This window comes from Dendrobates tinctorius, unplaced genomic scaffold (genome assembly GCF_039654945.1).
Source record: "Dendrobates tinctorius isolate UK_male_01 unplaced genomic scaffold, ASM3965494v1 ptg000191l, whole genome shotgun sequence".
In the NCBI taxonomy this organism is placed as follows: domain Eukaryota; kingdom Metazoa; phylum Chordata; class Amphibia; order Anura; family Dendrobatidae; genus Dendrobates; species Dendrobates tinctorius.
The window spans coordinates 9,856,543-9,876,280 of record NW_027361858.1 but is presented as its reverse complement, the minus strand read 5'-3'; the positions used below and the strand labels follow the sequence as shown (position 1 = coordinate 9,876,280).

At 41.0% G+C, this 19,738-nt stretch overlaps 1 protein-coding gene across 4 annotated transcripts in view; it reads left to right on the top strand.

The window, feature by feature from the left end:
• The window catches only part of LPAR1 (lysophosphatidic acid receptor 1), a 273,989-nt gene extending 255,800 nt beyond the window's left edge, over positions 1-18,189 (top strand). For all 4 annotated transcript variants that reach the window (XM_073552441.1, XM_073552443.1, XM_073552442.1 and 1 more), the window contains one exon: positions 16,967-18,189. In XM_073552441.1, coding sequence (XP_073408542.1) covers positions 16,967-17,268 — 302 coding nt within the window. In that variant the 3' untranslated portion in view covers positions 17,269-18,189. The remainder of the gene's footprint in view (positions 1-16,966) is intronic.
• The last annotated feature ends 1,549 nt before the right edge of the window (positions 18,190-19,738 follow it).

Sequence of the window (19,738 nt, the reverse complement as noted above, 5' to 3'; positions counted from 1 at the left end):
AGGGTGACCCATTTTGGCGTCACAAACAGGATTTACGGAGCCCGGTGTCCCCGGGTCCTGTGTGCCAGAGACTGTGTTGTGTGCTATAGATTGTGGGCAAAATTGGCACCATTATCCTGCTGATTGGTGCACGCGGAAAGAAAAGGGGGCAGGCCTTCGTTGGCGGAGCCAGCCGAGAAGCACGAAAGTAGAAGAGCGCGCGGGAAGTAAAAAGCTGAGGCCTGCAGTTCCGGCGTCCCCTGATACAGCTGATGAGCGGCATCCGGTAAGCCAGCGCAACCCCGCGGCCTGGCCCACGTTAACTAGGGGGGAGAGAAAATGTCTGAGGACAACGCCAATGCAGCAGCGGATGCCCTCGCAAACCCCTTAGCGCTGCCAGATGCAGGGTCCAGCGCAGCTGCAGCTCCAACAGTGCCACTGAATCCAGCAGCCAGTGTTGCTTCCAGGGCACTGCAAGAAACAGCGCCCACCCCAGCGGTCCCCAAAATGCCGCTGTCTATGCCTTACATCCCGGGAAAGACGTAAAGGAACACTCCAACAATGTATAGCAAATCAATAATATACAAAAATAATATGTAATTTAATAAATTAACAATGTGTTCCTTTAAGGTTGGATGGCAGACCATCCGGTATCAATAAGGGAAAAGGAAGCTACCATGTGATGTACACAAACCACAGATTAATAAATGTATAAGTATTGAAAATTCAATGAGAATCAAGAAAATATAACAAAAATAATATTTATTATTATAGATTCTGACACAATATACAACAACACTGTATAAAAAACATATAAAATTGTTATATAATATGGCAAAAAGAACACCTCCATGTATGAATAATTACATATTTCATTAATTTCACCTCTGCATAAGAACATTGTAAGTGATAAAAATCAAAAATGTATAATAATCCCCAAATGACACAGCAGGAAAAATATCAATGTGAATGTGTAAATATAAATAAAGTGAAAAACAGTTAAAAAAATTCCAGATACACAATGAAAAAATTATCAAATATAAGGCGCTATATAGCAATTGTGATAAGTGACATATATATTAATAATATGTGTAAAAACCAACAATAAAAAATCAACACAAAAGTGAAAATTTGTGAAGAAATAACTGCTGGAATAATGGGGTAAAAAATTACTGAGCTCCCATAAGGAGTGCTCAAAGATGCAATAATGAGAGACAAATTCCTGACACTAGGTAATGAATATGCCAATATGCAAAATATCTAATGCTCAATAGCAAAACATGAGACCTCAGAATAAATTAACATATAGCGCTACATGCTAGAATGGATCAGCAAAATGCAGTCTACAATAAAAGGAGCGCTTATATTAAAAAAAAAAAAAAGTCAAGCGCAATATATCGGCAAAATGTCCAGCGCTTCTATAGTACAAAAGGCATGTGACCCAATATCGTGATAAACCACCATATAACGCTGTGTGTAAAATACAAGCCAGCACAAAAAAGATACTATGTAACACTGTGCAATGAATAAAAAATAAAAAATCAAGCGCTTAATGGTAAGGTAATGGATTAAATTACCACACAGTGTTACATAATAAACATGAGCCAACACTGGAATACAATCTATAACATTGTGCAATGAGCAAAGTATCAAGTGCTAGCATGTTAACACAAAACCCATGTGGTGAATTAAACTACCATATAGCGCTATGTAGTAGACATGGGCCAGCACAAAACTGGGTCTATACCATTGTGGAATGGACAAAATATTTAAGCGCTCAATAATAAAAAAGGCATATAGGTTAATGGAGCATAATATATTACCCAGTGGATTGAATGAAGAGCAGTGGTGGAGGCGGATTGCCAAGATAACGCGCCCCGACGCGCGTTTCGGAAGAACTCCTTCGTCAGGGGGATATTGCTAACCCAGTTAGAAGGTCTATATATAAAGCACAGACTCAGGTGTATAGAGTAAATTGGCGCATGCGCCGTCACATCCATCATAGACACACAAGGCTAATTGGCGTCATGCCACTAGCTACCGCACAGCAGTGCATGTTAGTAATTGCATAAAGACGCCAATGCCTTGCAGTCTACCCGGACGCCAATCGGCGATGCGCACAACTATATACTAAACCTGAGTGTGTGATTAAGCCTATTGATTCCATATGTCATACATGAGATTCATGAAAATAATATCGATTGCTATAAAACAAAATGTAAATGAGTATACATATACCTATATCCCAAAGAAGGATGAAGCAAAATTATTAATTATATAGAAAAACAAATTACCACTCATAATACAAATATAGTATATCATGTGTAGTCACTAGAGTATAGCAATACATACATGAAAGACATTACCATAATATACATAGAGCAAAAAATTAATAATTGTAGATTATATAATACTACGAAAATTGTAACATCAAATATATAGGAAGAAAATAAAAATGACATAATGAAAAATTATATGTGAAAGGACCAGACAAATATCACCATACACATATATACAAATACATACATGTATAAACGAAAAAACATACAAAAAAAAAAAAAAAGTGTTTTAATTTTTTTTTTTGTATGTTTTTTCGTTTATACATGTATGTATTTGTATATATGTGTATGGTGATATTTGTCTGGTCCTTTCACATATAATTTTTCATTATGTCATTTTTATTTTCTTCCTATATATTTGATGTCACAATTTTCGTAGTATTATATAATCTACAATTATTAATTTTTTGCTCTATGTATATTATGGTAATGTCTTTCATGTATGTATTGCTATACTCTAGTGACTACACATGATATACTATATTTGTATTATGAGTGGTAATTTGTTTTTCTATATAATTAATAATTTTGCTTCATCCCTCTTTGGGATATAGGTATATGTATACTCATTTACATTTTGTTTTATAGCAATCGATATTATTATTTTCATGAATCTCATGTATGATATATGGAATCAATAGGCTTAATCACACACTCAGGTTTAGTATATAGTTGTGCGCATCGCCGATTGACGTCCAGGTAGACTGCAAGGCATTGGCGTCTTTATGCAATTACTAACATGCACTGCGGTGCGGTAGCTAGTGGCATGACGCCAATTAGCCTTGTGTGTCTATGATGGATGTGACAGCGCATGCGCCAATTTACTCTATACACCTGAGTCTGTGCTTTATATATAGACCTTCTAACTGGGTTAGCAATATCCCCCTGACGAAGGAGTTCTTCCGAAACGCGCGTCGGGGCGCGTTATCTTGGCAATCCGCCTCCACCACTGCTCTTCATTCAATCCACTGGGTAATATATTATGCTCCATTAACCTATATGCCTTTTTTATTATTGAGAGCTTAAATATTTTGTCCATTCCACAATGGTATAGACCCAGTTTTGTGCTGGCCCATGTCTACTACATAGCGCTATATGGTAGTTTAATTCACCACATGGGTTTTGTGTTAACATGCTAGCACTTGATACTTTGCTCATTGCACAATGTTATAGATTGTATTCCAGTGTTGGCTCATGTTTATTATGTAGCACTGTGTGGTAATTTAATCCATTACCTTACCATTAAGCGCTTGATTTTTTATTTTTTATTCATTGCACAGTGTTACATAGTATCTTTTTGTGCTGGCTTGTATTTTACACACAGCGTTATATGGTGGTTTATCACGATATTGGGTCACATGCCTTTTGTACTATAGAAGCGCTGGACATTTTGCCTATATAGTGCGCTTGACCTTTTTTTTTTTTTTTTTTTTTTAATATAAGCGCTCCTTTTATTGTAGACTGCATTTTGCTGATCCATTCTAGCATGTAGCGCTATATGTTAATTTATACTAAGGTCTCATGTTTTGCTATTGAGCATTAGATATTTTGCATATTGGCATATTCATTACCTAGTGTCAGGAATTTGTCTCTCATTATTGCATCTTTGAGCACTCCTTATGGGAGCTCTGTAATTTTTTACCCCATTATTCCAGCAGTTATTTGTTCACAAATTTTCACTTTTGTGTTGATTTTTTATTGTTGGTTTTTACACATATTATTAATATATATGTCACTTATCACAATTGCTATATAGCGCCTTATATTTGATAATTTTTTCATTGTGTATCTGGAATTTTTTTAACTGTTTTTCACTTTATTTATATTTACACATTCACATTGATATTTTTCCTGCTGTGTCATTTGGGGATTATTATACATTTTTGATTTTTATCACTTACAATGTTCTTATGCAGAGGTGAAATTAATGAAATATGTAATTATTAATACATGGATGTGTTCTTTTTGCCATATTGTATAACAATTTTATATGTTTTTTATACAGTGTTGTTGTATATTGTGTCAATCTATAATAATAAATATTATTATTTTTGTTATTTTCTTGATTCTCATTGAATTTTCAATACTTATACATTTATTAATCTGTGGTTTGTGTACATCACATGGTAGCTTCCTTTTCCCTTACATCCCGGGAGCAGCATAGCTACCGCAGTATTCAGGGGAGTCACATACCCTGAGTGAATTTAAAGAGAGACTGTGCAGTTTGTTTGAGGTGTATCCTCTATCTGAAAGCCAGAAGGTAAACATCCTGATTGGGCAGCTAACAGGTGCAGCACAGAGATAAGTAAAAACCTGGCAGGACACTGACAAAGAGACTGTTGAAAAGATTTTGGCCAAGCTAAGAAGCACCTTTGACACCCGCACTGCAGCTGAAATCAAGATGAGGTTCTTTGGATGTAAACAGAAAGCACAGGACAATATAAGGGACTATGCTCCAAACCTGCAGAAGGCGCTGCGAGCCATAAAGCAGATTGACCCAGACAGTGTGAAAGATGGAGATGGACTGATAAAGGAGCAATTTATTGAAGGACTCTTATCCAGCACCCACAGAGCACACCTGCGCATCATAGCCCTACAGAACCCTGATCTAGGCTTTGCTGATTTAAAGGACAGGGCTATCCGGGTGCTGCAGGAACCAACTTTCAGCCGTCCAGCACCCCCTAGGCGCCCAGCGAGCACCTACCACCAGGAAGCAACATCTTTCCCTTCCATCCCTGTGGAGGCTGATGCACAGACTCTGGGTAAAGATCCGACAGAAGAGCTGCGTCTTCAGGTCCAGGAGTTGACCAAAGGTATGGCTGCACTTACTAAAACCATGCAGTCCCTGCAGGTGTTCTCCAAGGAGAAGATCCAGCTTGCTTCCAGTCCAAAGGATGTTCCGTGGCTCCTGAAAAGGAGAACCCCGCCACTCCAAGGGAGGAACAATGATCGCTATGACCAGAACGGATGTCCCATCTGTCGTCACTGCCACAAGGCTGGCCACCTCGCAAGATTCTGTCCTTTAAACGAGTAACCCCTGGGGCAGAGGGCCAACCTCCAGGAGTAGGACCACAAGGCCCAAGGAACTGGCGAGCCAAGTATGTTGGAGGGAGACCGATCCTTCCAGTGGTGATTGACAGCATCCTCATGAACTCTTTGCTGGACACTGGCTCCCAGGTGACCACCATGCCCTATATCCTCAGCGGTATTGGGCTGACTCTGAACTCACCCGTGGCCCAAGTGATGAACTAACAGTAGTTGCTAGTAATGGTCAGTCTTTACCACAAGTGGGATGCAAATAAATTACTGTTAAAGTGGGGAGGTTGGAGTTAAAATCTCAAGGCCTGATAGTTGTGGATATTGATCGACGAGAATGTAATCCCATGATGACTCTTGCTACCAATGTAATTGAAAATTATCTTTCCGAGGTTATTGTCTTGTTGCAACAGGTATCTGAGACTGCTGGTTCCAGTGAACAATGAGTACTGCAGAAAGAGATCAAGGCCCTGATGCAAAGACAGCAGGTAGAACTCTCAGGTGGAGAGATTGGCAGCGTCAGAGTGATGCTTTCCCCATTGCAATACCCCCCAGATGTGAAATGTTGATTTGGTGTCGGGCAGCCATAGGCCTCAGAGGAAAAGATTACCAGGCAGTGGTAGAATCAGTATACTCTGATAGCAGGCCCACTGTCTTGACAGCCAGAGGGGTAGTTGATGTACGAAAAGGGAGAGTGCCTGTACGCCTTTTGAATCGTGGGGAGGAGGAGGCCACAATACCTCAGTATGCCACAGTTGCTAAGCTGCTCACTGTCGGTAACAATGCAGGCAGCAGAGCCCTTGGTCTCATCCGACCAGGTGGAGGACAATGGCTCTGTCAAGCAGCTGGGGGAGTGGTGCCAGCAACTGCAGGTGGGAACTGACTCCACACCTTCATACCAGAAAAATGGGGCTTAGGCTAGTTTCACATTAGCACTTTTGAGCGCAGCGGCGGCCTGCGCACGGCCGCCGCTAAGCCCCGCCCCCTGCCGCACCTCCGCCGGTAGCTCTGCCTATCGGCGCATGACGCTGCATGCGTCCTGCATCCCCTATCTTTATCACTGGGGGCGCAGGCCGTGCGCAGTATGCGTTTGGCGGCGCATGCGCCTTTTTGACGGTGCTCCGAGCGCAACCAAACTGCAGCAGGTTGCGTTTGGCGCAGGTCGGCGCACCGTCAAAAAGACGCATGCGCCGCCAAACGCATACTGCGCACGGCCTGCGCCCCCAGTGATAAAGATAGGGAACGCAGGATGCATGCAGCGTCATGCGCCTGTAGGCGGAGGCGCGGCAGGGGGCGGGGCTTTGCGGCGGCCATGCGCAGGCCGTCGCTGCGCTCAAAAGCGCTAATGTGAAACTAGCCTTACAGGGTGACCCAGGAATATGAGCGGGTATTCAGTAAACACCATCTAGATTTTGGGAAGGCAAAAGGGGTTCAACATCATATCCCCACTGGAGATCATCCACCCATAAAAGAAAGGTACCGGCCTATACCCCCAACACAATACCAATGTGCCAAAGGTATGTTGAGAGAGATGAAGGAAGCAGGGGTTATCAGAGACAGTTGTAGCCTCTGGGCAGCTCCCATAGTTTTTGTAAAGAAAAAGGATGGTACCATGAGAATGTGTGTTGATTACAGGAAAATTAACAGCATTACACATAAGGATGCCTACCCATTACCCAGAATTGAGGAGTCATTAGCTACACTTAAAACTGCAAACTATTTTTCCACCTTAGATCTCACTAGTGGGTATTGGCAGGTTCCCGTGGCAGAGGCAGACAAGGAGAAAACAGCATTTACCACCCCAATGGGTCTCTGTGAGTTCAACTATATACCATTCGGGCTCTGCACCGCCCCAGGGACAATCCAACGGCTGATGGAGTTCTGCCTGGGACACAAGAACTTCGAGACTGTCCTGTTGTACCTTGGTGATATTGTTTTCTCCAAGACTTATGAAGACCATCTGAAGCACCTGGCTGAGGTGTTTGAAGCCTTGTCCAACTTTGGCCTGAAGGTGAAGCCTTCCAAATGCCTCCTCCTGAAGCCCAAGGTACAGTACCTCGGTCATGTAGTGAGTGCAGAAGGTGTGGCACCAGATCCTGACAAAGTCACAGTCATCCGGGACTGGCCGAAGCCCAGCAACCTCCATGAAGTACGTCAATTCTTTGGGTTGGTAGGCTACTACCGAAGGTTCATCAAAGGCTTCACTGAAATAGCCACTCCTATGCAAAATCTTCTGGTAGGGCAGGTCCATAAACCTGAGATGTTCTGTCGATAACAATGTGCTGCCAATAACAATCATTGTTTTAGCTAGCTTAATGGCTCTTTCACATAAGCAAATAAATCGGACAAGTGCAATCCAATAAAAAATTGGATTGCTCTTAATAATAATAATAATCTTTATTTTTATATAGCGCTAACATATTCCGCAGCGCTTTATAGTTTGCACACATTATCACTGTCCCCGATGGGGCTCACAATCTAAATTAAGTGTTAATCTATGGGCCAGTGCACATCTGCGATTGTTTTCTCATGCCGAATCAGTATGAGGAAATAATCTCAGCATGCTGAAATTGTCTGCGAGAATCGGATCGCACTCTACCTTATAAGTCTATGGGTGAACGTCGTACTACACTTGTGTGTCACCCGGTGGAGGAGAGGGAGAAATTGCTTTCTCAGTCTACTCTGTACTGTATTGTGATTCTCTCATGCAAGAAGATCGTAGCACAGCGCATTGACACTTGGCTCATGCTCGCAGGAGAGTTGGAGCCGAGTATTATTAGCATATCGCATCTGATGCTATACTCTCCGGTGACCCCGACCTAAAAATTATCCCATCTGAATGAGCTTGCTCTCTTGTTTGCTGGGTGATTGCTGAACTCTTCAGGCAGACCAATAATTGGAGAAAATGAGGTTTCCCTCCTGTTACTAAGAAAATTTTTGGCACTCAACTTTCTGCAACAAGTGAAGAATTTTATTTGCAGTCACATTTATTAGACGTTTCGGCTATAACAGTAAGCCTTCATCAGTAAACAAGACTGCTCATGTTCAATAAATCTCTGAATATTAATATAGGATTGCTACTTCCAATAGGTGGCACTAGAGTTCTAGTCCTCTTCCTCTCTGAAGAGACAATTTGCATAATTTGAATATTAATATGTAATGCCACTGTTAGGATAAGAATGAATAGGAGCTGTGCCATCAACAATGGCTAAGAGGGCCTGGAGACCTGAGAAAAAATAGAGGTGGGAGATGCTAGAATGATATGCACAGTGTGTAGAGAGTAATGGGATTGATCCCCTGGGAGGTTTCACATACGGAGTTAAAGTGTCTCTAGGAAAAACTGAGTAGTCAGAAATCGGCCTCAGGGATATGTGGATGGCCGTCTCGTTGGTGGGTGGTGACGCTATATGACCTGGAGGAACGCGGTGGATATCACGACACCAGCGGCGGATACCGCGTTCCTCCAGGTCATATAGCATCACCACCCACCAACGAGACGGCCATCCACATATCCCTGAGGCCGCTTTCTGACTTCTCAGTTGTTCCTAGAGACATCGCTACGATATCGCTCTGTGTGATACTTACCTCCGACCGGCTCCCCCGCTGTCTGTTGCTGATCGCGCGAGATCGGGCGGCTCCATTTCTCGTCGGGCGCTTCCTGCTGGCGCCGACGAGCGACGCGTGGACACGGGTGGGAGGACGTCAGGATCGCCGCGTCTGAAAGGTAAGTATCGCTGCTGCATCGCTGTGAGATCTGCCTGTGTGGCAGCTCACTAGCGACCATTTAGCAATGCACCAGCGATCCTGACCGGGTCGTATCGTTGTTGGGATCGCTGGTGCATCGCTAAATGTAAAGGGGCCTTAAAGCAACATATTTCAGATGTGATTAACATGCCCAGATAGACGCACAAATCTTTAGGCTGTCTGAGTAATGTACAGCAAGTGTTTGCCTAGCATTGTACACGGTCTGGATTATGTCACACGTTTCTCCACAAAATCAACACAAGAACAAAAATATCTTCAAAGCCCTTTCTCATTTAGTGCTTTCCTGTCTAAATTGCCTGACCTTGTAATTGCAGCCATGGGCTTAACATACTTCTCAGTTAAGTGTTCTCTGCTGCTAGATCTGGTTTGCATTTTCAGTAAACTCTGGTTTATGGAAGACAGAACATTTGCTTCAGGAGACTATCAGTACTGCATTTGTTTCATGCCTCATTATGTTTTCATATTTGTACTAGGACCAAGAAATAAAAGGTTAAAATGACTCCACTACATTTTAAGTCCCGTCATGGTACTTTGATTTTTATATTTTTTTAAAGAAAATTTCTGAAACTTTTAGTCCTCAAAGCTGCTATTTCTTTATAGCCCTTTAAAAGATCAGCCAGTCAATGCCTTTACGACCCCAAAGTGCTGCTTCGGCTGTGAGAAATCGGGTTCTGAAGTTCAATCTGGAAGTGCGTTGGGGCATGACGATGCACTTAGTTTCTCAGTGTATTTTGTATTCTTTAACTAGTAGGACTTTGCCCTGGCTGATTGACAAGTTGTTTACTCTGCTACACGGCCACTGACCTGCCAATTAGCCAAGGGAAGAGGCTGCTACATAGGGAATACAGCATGAGGTTGAAAAGCTAGACGTGCATCCTCATACTCCAATGTACTTTCAGGCTGTTTTTGGTCATAGAGATCAACTGGCTTATCTTTTAAAGGGCTACTCACTCATTTAAAGTGTTTTGCAGAAAAGCTCCCTTTAATAAAAATGTCATATTTATGTCATATTATATAACATGCTAAGGCGTACCTTTAATTTTAGACACCAGCACTAATAATGAAACAACCCTGTGAGCCTTTGTTAGGGTATAAGCTACCTGGATAATATGGTCAGTGATTGCAGTACTAGAACTGATGGTGAAATGACAAAGGGAGCCTTTGCCTCGTTCAAAACTATGATCATTATTTCTATGCAACCCTTACACTAACTTAATGGGAATCTGTCACCTTTTTTTTGGCTTTGCAGCTGCCGACATAGACATCGGGGGCTTATCTACAGCATTCTGTAATGCTGTAGATAAGCCTCCAATGTAACCTGAAAGAGAAGAAAAACACGTTATATTATACTCACCGAGGTGGGCGGTCCGGTCCGATGGGTGTGACACTGATGGGAGGGGGGTACCATTATAATGAAGTCATGAGGCAGTAATTTCTTCATGCCGATCATACTGTTCCATACCAGTCTATTGGTGAACATCGCACTTTACCGGTGGTTCAGTCAGTCCTTGTTCACATTTAAGTCACTTGACAAGTGGAAAGGTTTTAAATACAACATTTAGGACTGTCCCACAAGGGTTGCCTTGACGTGGTGGGATGGCTTGTACATACTTATGATCAAAATTATGTTTACTAAATGCAATTTATTTTTTACTTTTTTATTTTAGGATATTTGTTTTTTCTTTTCTCTGTGTAAAGGTCATGTGTTTATATGCATTTACATTTTGCATACACATTAATTTACTTTTTCAGCTCAGACCTAGTTTCTCATCGCACTGCACTTGTATGTCACCCGATGGAGGAGATAGAGAAATTGCTTTCTTAGTCTCCTGCGCACCTTTTGGTTGCGACTCTGTCATGCGAGAGAATCAGCTCGCAGCAGAGCTGGTCAATGTGATGCTGATAGGAGGGGGGTACCATTATAATGAAGTCAGGAGGCAGGGATTTCTACCAGGCACCACATGCCCCAGTGCATGGAAGAAATCATTAGCATATAACATTGTAACTGAATATCTCAAGATCTATACTGCAGCTATGAGGCACACAAGTATATCTGGTTTAGCCATTCTATTACCTGTATGCCCATAGTAATACATCAGAATTGTCCAGAGGGTGACAGATTCCCTTTAAATGTTATTTACAATTGAAGTAATTATTTTACGCTGTGCAAAAAAATGCCTGCCCTTTTTGCAATAATTGTTTTCCGACTTCTGTACACAAGGCCACAGTGTTCTCCATTTTATACTTGCAGCTCTGAGTCAAGTGTATGCGCAAGCTCTGCATCTGCGCAAGCTCTGCATCTGCGCAAGCTCTGCATCTGCGCAAGCTCTGCATCTGCGCAAGCTCTGTGCTCATGCACTTCTAATTATATGGAAAATGACTATTAAAAGTGCACGTACAGGCTGATTGTGCAAGACTTAAGCCCCCGTTACACACTGCGATATCGCTAGCAATATCGCTGTAAAGTCACCGATTTTGTAACGTTATAGCGATATTGCTAGCGATATCGCTGCATGTGATACTTACCTCCGACCGGCTCCCCCGCTGGTTATCGCTGATCGCTCGAGAAGCTGCTGGACCATTCCTCGTCGTCCACTTCCTGCGGCGCTTCCTGCTGTGACGACGAGCGACGCATGGAGCCGGGCGGGAGGACGCAGGATCGCCGCGTCTGACAGGTAAGTAGCGATGTCGCTGGTGAGATCTGCCTGTGTGGCAGCTCACTGGCGACCACTTAGCGATGTACCAGCGATCCTGACTGCGGCATATCGCTGGTCGGGATCGCTGGTGAGTCGCTAGGTGTAACGGTACCCTTAGTGAATATTAGTGTAAATGTTTTCCAAGGTATGTTATCAGTATTGGGCTAATGCCCAATAGGTTACTTCATGGAAAGCTTATTTCTACAATGGTGTGATGACTGCGGTAGATTTGTTAACCACAGACTGAAGAATTTTCGTCTAATAGAAAAAAAAATCAGACATCGGTGTTATCAGTGTTCACAACCTTACACTTGTGATTGATGTAGAACATTTCAACTTCATCTCCTCTTCCTCTCACTGTTGGGGTACCTCAGGGCTCAGTCCTTGGCCCCCTTCTCTTCTCTCTCTATACGGCCCCAATTGGACAGACCATCAGCAGATTTGGCTTTCAGTACCATCTTTATGCTGATGACACACAACTGTACACATCATCCCCTGACCTTACCTCCGCTGTACTACAGAACGCCACTGACTGTCTGTCTGCAGTCTCCAACATCATGTCTGCTCTCTATCTGAAACTCAACCTCTCCAAAACTGAACTTCTTCTGCTCCCACCATCTACTAACCTCCCTAAATCTGACATTTCCCTCTCTGTGGGTGGCACCATAATAACACCCCGACAGCAGGCACGCTGTCTGGGTGTTATGTTCGACTCCGATCTCTCCTTCACCTCCCATATACAATCTCTTGCCCGCTCATGCCGCTTACACCTAAAGAACATCTCTAGAATCCGCCCTTTTCTCACCATGGAAACAACAAAAACTCTCACTGTCGCCCTGATCCACTCCCGCCTGGACTACTGTAATGCTCTATTAATTGGCCTCCCTCTCACTCGACTCTCCCCTCTCCAGTCTATCCTTAATGCAGCAGCCAGGGTTGTCCATCTGGCTAATCGTTACTCAGACGCGTCCGCTCTTCGCCAGTCGTTACACTGGCTGCCAATTCATTACAGGGTACAATTCAAAGTACTTGTTCTCACCCACAAAGCTCTCCACAGTGCGGCACCCCCTTACATCTCCTCCCTCATTTCTTTCTATCGGCCTAACCGACCGCTGCGCTCTGCAAATGACTTTCGACTAACCTCTGCCCTAATCCGTACCTCCCACTCCCGACTCCAAGACTTCTCCCGTGCTGCGCCAATCCTCTGGAATGCTCTACCCCAAGATATTAGGATCATCCACAATTTGCATAGTTTTAGGCGCTCGCTCAAAACGCATTTGTTCAGAGCGGCCTATCACATTCAGTAATCAAAGTCATGTTATGTTTGTGTGTGTGTAGCCCATTCACTATCTCCATCTAACCCCCACCCCCTGAAGATGGCTGGACCGTCATTGTAAATACATCATTGTAAATACAAGCCTATGCTTTGTATCTCCCCCACCTCATGGTAGATTGTAAGCTCCACAAGCAGGGTCGTCTTATTTCGCTTTAATTATTGTATTGTTAATGTTGTTACTTATGACTGTTGTGTTTGAAACTGTTCAACTGTAAAGCGCTGTGGAATATGTTGGCGCTATATAAATAAAGATTATTATTATTATTATTAACATTTATCAGATCCCACTATCACAATACATAAACTGTTGGAATGTATGCAGCAAAGAGATAAGAGTGGGAAACAATAGGATCATACAGATATAACCTAAAGGCCCTATTATACTTGGGATTTCTATCAATATTACTGGAGTGTCATCAGCTTGACGACACTTTTAATGCAGGCCATAAAATAAGAATATATTCCATTATTCTGACCACATAGTGATTTGTCACCAAAATATTACCACTTTTTTAGTAAATCTGAAAGCAGGAACCAAGGTATTATTAATAATGATTTATTTTAAAGCACAAATAACTCTAGGATATTGTACACATGAAGAGGCTAAACATATAAAAAATAAATTTCTAAAATGCAAGTGCAATAAACGTGGACTAACAGTGACAGCGCTGTTACAGAGGAAGAGTACCCTGCCTACATATGCTGATTATGTTGTTTTTTAAATTGTCACATTCAATTTTGCTTTGGCAGTCATTTATGGAATCGTGAAATAAGTGCAGCCATATTAGTAGTCACATGTGAGTTCATCCATTAAAAATTCAAAACATAAAAATGTAATAATTAACTGACCTGGGCTACTGATTTAGTTTCTAATTTATGAATATATGGCTAATTTGATTTGCTGGTATATGTTGGTGTCTTCACGATTTATGCAAATACAGCTTGGGCCATATTCACATCCCGTTTATAACCTCTGTTTGATTTATACTAAGGATAAGCACCTAACACTTACATTATATTGAGGCCTTCGATCGATGGATGCAATACAGAGGCATTGTGAAAATGAAGACTGTGTAATAGGTTATTTTTTTGCTGCATACTGTTGTATCGAACTGCATAGACTTCTACACTATTATAATGAGATTTTTTCTATCAGTTTTCTAATACTTCTAATATACTTCTTTCACCTACCCTGCTCCTGTAAGCTCATCTCTATGTGGGCTATCTAGTCTTCTGGCTCTGCTACTTCTGGTCTAGAAACCAGAATAGAATGACCAGGGAAGCGCATGTCATTCGTGGAGGCAATGCTACTTCTGTGCATGATAGTCTGCGTATGCGTGCTTGACTCTCCTCCTGTGTCTATCCTGCACATGCTTTGGAGATTTATCCCTTTAGATAACAAGCGCTGCGATATGCTGCTGGTTACTAGAAAGGATATCGCAGAGCTTGTCAGATGAAGGGACAGTACATCAAAACATCAGCAAGATGGGAGACTAAGGCTAAGTGCACACGTTGCAGAAAATTTCTGCACAAAAACCTGAATCCCTTCCCAGAAACAGAACCTATTTTTCCACGGTGGTTTTTGTGCGTTTTTTGCATTTTTGATGCGTTTTTTACCGCAGCCGTTTCTAAACGCATGGAAGAAGCCAAAACCGCGGAAAAATCCGCAAAACTAATGTGCATGCTGCGTTTTTTACCGCGATGCGGTTTTTTCGCGGTAAAAAACACATCAATGTGCACAAAAAGTGAAAAATGCATAGAAAAGACTGTGCAGCTTATTTTTAGCGGTTTTATAGTGAAAACCGCAGTAAAAACCGCTAAAAAAACGCTGTGTGTGAACACAGCCTTAAGCTTGATCTGATCATGCGTACTCAGACAGCTGTTACTCACATTGGTAGCCCCGTCCGCACCAATGATGTGTGCTACCCAGTTCATCCGATTCCGGTTTCCAGACTTGAAGTCACAGAGCCGGAATAACAGAAGACTAGATGGCCCACATTGAGATGAGTTTATAGGTGCAGGGCAGGTAGTAGAAGTGTATTAGAAAACTGATAGCTAGGAAGACATGGGACATATGAAAAGTGGTGAAATTAACTTTAATTTTTTTAAATGAATACCAGCACATTGGAGGCTATAAAAACACTGTTTTGACCTCTGTTGAACTACATAACTTTTCTAATAAAATATAGGGATTTAAAGTGTAAGGTTTCGCCTTGTGGAGAGTGACATGCCAGGTCTGGCACACCAGTATGAGGAGACATAAACGACTTGCATGCTCCTCTGGGAAACTAAATATGAAAATTGTCACTTCAGAGATGATGAGGACTTGAAGTCTAGTGCCACCTATACGAAGATGCAATCGGTGGCTTAGGTTCCAATAGGTGGCACTAGACTTCAAGTCCTCTTCCTCTCTGAAGAGACAGTTTGCATCTCTAATAAAATATGTATAAATGTATATCTTTTCATTAGTAGCAGCTAATAGTATGTTTGACTTTAAAAATGCGAAAAACCATAGCCTTAGCAGATGACTTGTTCACAGTGGTTCTGAGGAGTTTTATGTGAGCAGCATATACTATTCCTTAGTTTTGTTTAATTGAACTTTCCCCCCCATTGGGAATGACACTCTCACGCTCTTCAATTTTAGCCAATTATCCGATAAGGAGGATGCCTGGGGGGGAAATGTTTGACTCGCAAACACGTCTACATCTACATGTTTTTAGGAAACAGCATATGTAATTTACTTTAGGTTTTTTTGTTTGTTTTAAGAATGCCAAAATGTTACAACATATCCTTATTTGTTTTGAAGAATAGGCAATTATGTGCTTAGATAATTGGTCACTCGGCATAAGAGTTGGAGGTGTTTTAGTCAACCACATCTAGTGAATGTTTGCTGTTTATTCCACATTAATCCACTGTCAAAAGTGTGAAATGCTTTTGAGCAACAGAGAGAATCCATGTCTTATGCACCACTCCACATTGGTGTAGCGTCCATTAATGAGATTTACCTTTTCTAGTACGTTTTCCTTACAAAGTCATCAAAAAAAAGTTTCCTCCTCTTGATAATGAGAACTAAGCTCTGGGCCGTGCTGTAGACCTTTACATAGAAGAGGGCATGCAGTGAATAGTGCCCTAAGATTTCCATCCGGTTTGCAGAAAAAGGGGAAAGAATTGGAAGAATGTAATAGGAGCACATTTGGAAGTTTTCCTAACCTCTTATCACATATACTATCATATACTGCAGTGGAACATGGTGTCCCTCCTATGGATCTGTACTACAGGTACTGCTTGCATAGAACCGTATAACATGAATCCCCAAATTCACTACATGGAGTAGTGCTTCTATGGGATTGCATGCAAGCAATGGAAAATATACCCTTTTTTTATATATTAGAAGAAAAAACACTCGGTATTATATAAAAGGCATCCAATTATATTTTACATTCAAACGGTCCCGAGCATGAGACCAAAGATTGACGTATTTTATGATCATGCGTCATATTTCATAATTTTCCATGCAGAAATAAAACTTTAAGTAGATCTTATTTTCCCTTATACTGAATTTATAGGAGTGAAGAGTTTAGCCCTTTTCACTTAACTGAAGCTTGGCTGCAATACCAGTTGTGTACAGATGTGGCGCTGTTTCTTGAAGAAAGTATAATCTTTTTGTTGCTTTGTATGACCGATTTAATTTATTTGGTATATGGTGATTTATAATACAATAACAATGTGCGCAGACTTTTTCCTTCTCTTTCTTGTTAAATCCAGTTTAATATGATTTATTTTCTAATTGATTTATCTTTCTTCTGTCCACGCAGGAGCTTTTATTATTTGCTGGACCCCGGGCCTGGTTCTGTTACTACTTGACGTGTGTTGTCCACAGTGCAACATTTTGGACTACGAGAAGTTTTTCCTGCTATTGGCTGAATTCAACTCTGCCATGAACCCCATCATTTATTCGTACCGGGACAAGGAGATGAGCGCCACATTCAAACAGATCCTGTGCTGTCAGAGAACGGAAAATGCAAATGGTCCTCAAGAGGGTTCTGACCGATCTGCATCCTCACTCAACCATACTATTTTGGCCGGTGTGCACAGCAATGACCATTCTGTTGTGTGAACTCGAACAGAATGGGCCAAAAGTCAAGGCCATGTGGACCATATTGGAGTGTGTGCCTCACTGCTGAGTGCTGCAGAGCAAGCATAAGGTCAAGAGACTATTTTACCACGATTCCTCAACACAACCAGCATAACTCCAATCATACGGAGAACTGGCAACCTTAACAAATGAATGTCTAATGCCACACAATAGCGGCTCACCCACGTAGAACATGTTTATGAACTTACCACATTTAAAACTGCCATTTCTGTAGAAAAAAATAGTTAATTTACAAAACAAGTATAAAAAAAATACAATATAATCCATGAAATAAAACCTACATTTTAGTCTCATCAGCATGCCTGTGATGGACAAAGTTTTGGAGTGGTTTGTTAACATTAGCTGCACTGCCTTAAGGGAAAGAAAAACACAAAAAATAGATATTTTTCTAATATAAACAAAAGCATTGTGCTAGTTTTTTGTGTGTAGTCTTTTTCTGTTATATGATGTTTTATTTTAGAAATATGTAATTTTTAATTTTATTTTTTTAGATTTTTTTTTTTTTCTCCTAGAGGCATTTGTACGATTTTAAAGAAATTCACAAAGCCTGTCATAACCGCTAGACAAATAAACAGGATTCCAAGTAGCCAAGATTAACTTTGTAATGTGTGATAAAGGGGGCTATAAGATGCTAATTTAGGTATCTAAAAAGGTTTCTGAGGGACCACCTTCCAACTTGTCAACCTGGATTAAAATCTCAAGATAACCAGGATTCTCACTCCGCTATATTCTATTTTGTTGTAGCATCAAAGCATTTAATAGTGTCAGTATTAACTTTGAGATTTTTGGTTTGTGTTTGTTTCTAAGCTTATTTACTATGTTTATATTATATGAAGTATTAATCTGCCATAATTAGTGCCAATAGAAAGAACAGAGAAACTATGGGTGTCCTCATCATTCTTTATTTTTTGCCAGTTAACTGCAGGGGCATAATTATAGAGGCTACTAAGATGGCTGCACACTTATTCAGAATATAAGCGCGTCTAAAAGGTCCTTTTGCCTCTATGCAATATGATCTTGTTACAGAATATTCACAGGGATTCATCATCATAGACTATACCTCTGCCTCAAGCCACCCTTGGACCAAATCTCTTGTCATTGTTTTACAGTACCAAGAGAGGAAAAGAGAAGATCTAATTAGCAACAACCTATTCCCATAATGCCTCTGACTTTGCAGAAACAAAGTGAACAGAGTCCCATCATCATCCACTTGCTCTATGTAATGGAAACAGTAAATCTCAATGATCGAGAACTCGCTTTGTCTCATTGTATCCTGTCTCCTCCACTTCCTACTTGTGATAGGTTTCTCCCTGTTACCTCTCACAAGAAGGAGGCAGGGGAGAACATTGTAATGCTGTTTCAGATAGTAGACAGGAATAAGGTGAGTGCCACTTAGTGGATGGAAAGTGTCTGATAAACCTCCAGGAGGGATTTCTTAGGTGATGATATTGTGGTTTTCAGGAAGTCAGAGAGGGAGACCTCTTGTTTTTCCATCGGAGCCTATGCTGGACTTGTCGTCAGAATGATCATATAACACAACTGTCTTTAACAAAAGCCTCGATGTATAGATGCAACTTGGCTACAACATTGCTGATGAATTACCAATATATGTAAAATGTGTCTTCTCTGGGGTGCAACGTTTGTATGAAGGAAATAAAAACCCAATTAAGAGATGACATGGAAACAGCAGCAGGCAATTATTTTGGAATTATAAGTTTTCAAATTTAATTTTTTTTTTTAAATATTTTAAATAAAAGTTTTTTATTTGTAAGGAGACATCTCCTAAGCACATTCTGACCGCATTAATGTGCAGAAATAATTTTACTACACTACAGAAAAAATGTTAACATCCAAATGTTTCTCTGTTATTCCTCATAATGAGGACTCCTCTTCCTATTAACTAAGTGCTGATCAAATTTTTATGTAGGTCGATCCAATGATTCCTAACAGTGACCTTTTGCACATATTAATTGGAATCACATTGTGACACAGTCATAGTGGTTATGTGCTCACCCATTGTATTAAATAATGCATACTTGAGGTTTCTCTACCAAGTAGGTGTATTCGACTCCTCTGGGATATAAGCTACATTTATTTGCATTTATGTAACCACTTCTTCTTTGTAAAAAAAAAAAAAAATCTTGTATCCCAAAATGGCCAGTAATATTTATTACCGACAGTAGAAGATATAGAGCAAGTAGTAAGGTTTTGTAGTAAGTAATTAATTGCCTTGAAAGCTGTTTTTTAGGATGGATCTTTTATTTGATGCTTTGGGTTTATTTCTATAGTTAATGAATGTCATTTTTAATTTTGACGTACTGTTTGGTCACGAGGGAACCAAGTGATTGTCGATCATGATTGCACTATCAATGTTAAGGGAGTGATAAAGTGGTACTGTAATTATGTATGTTAAATAGCTAGCACAATGGCA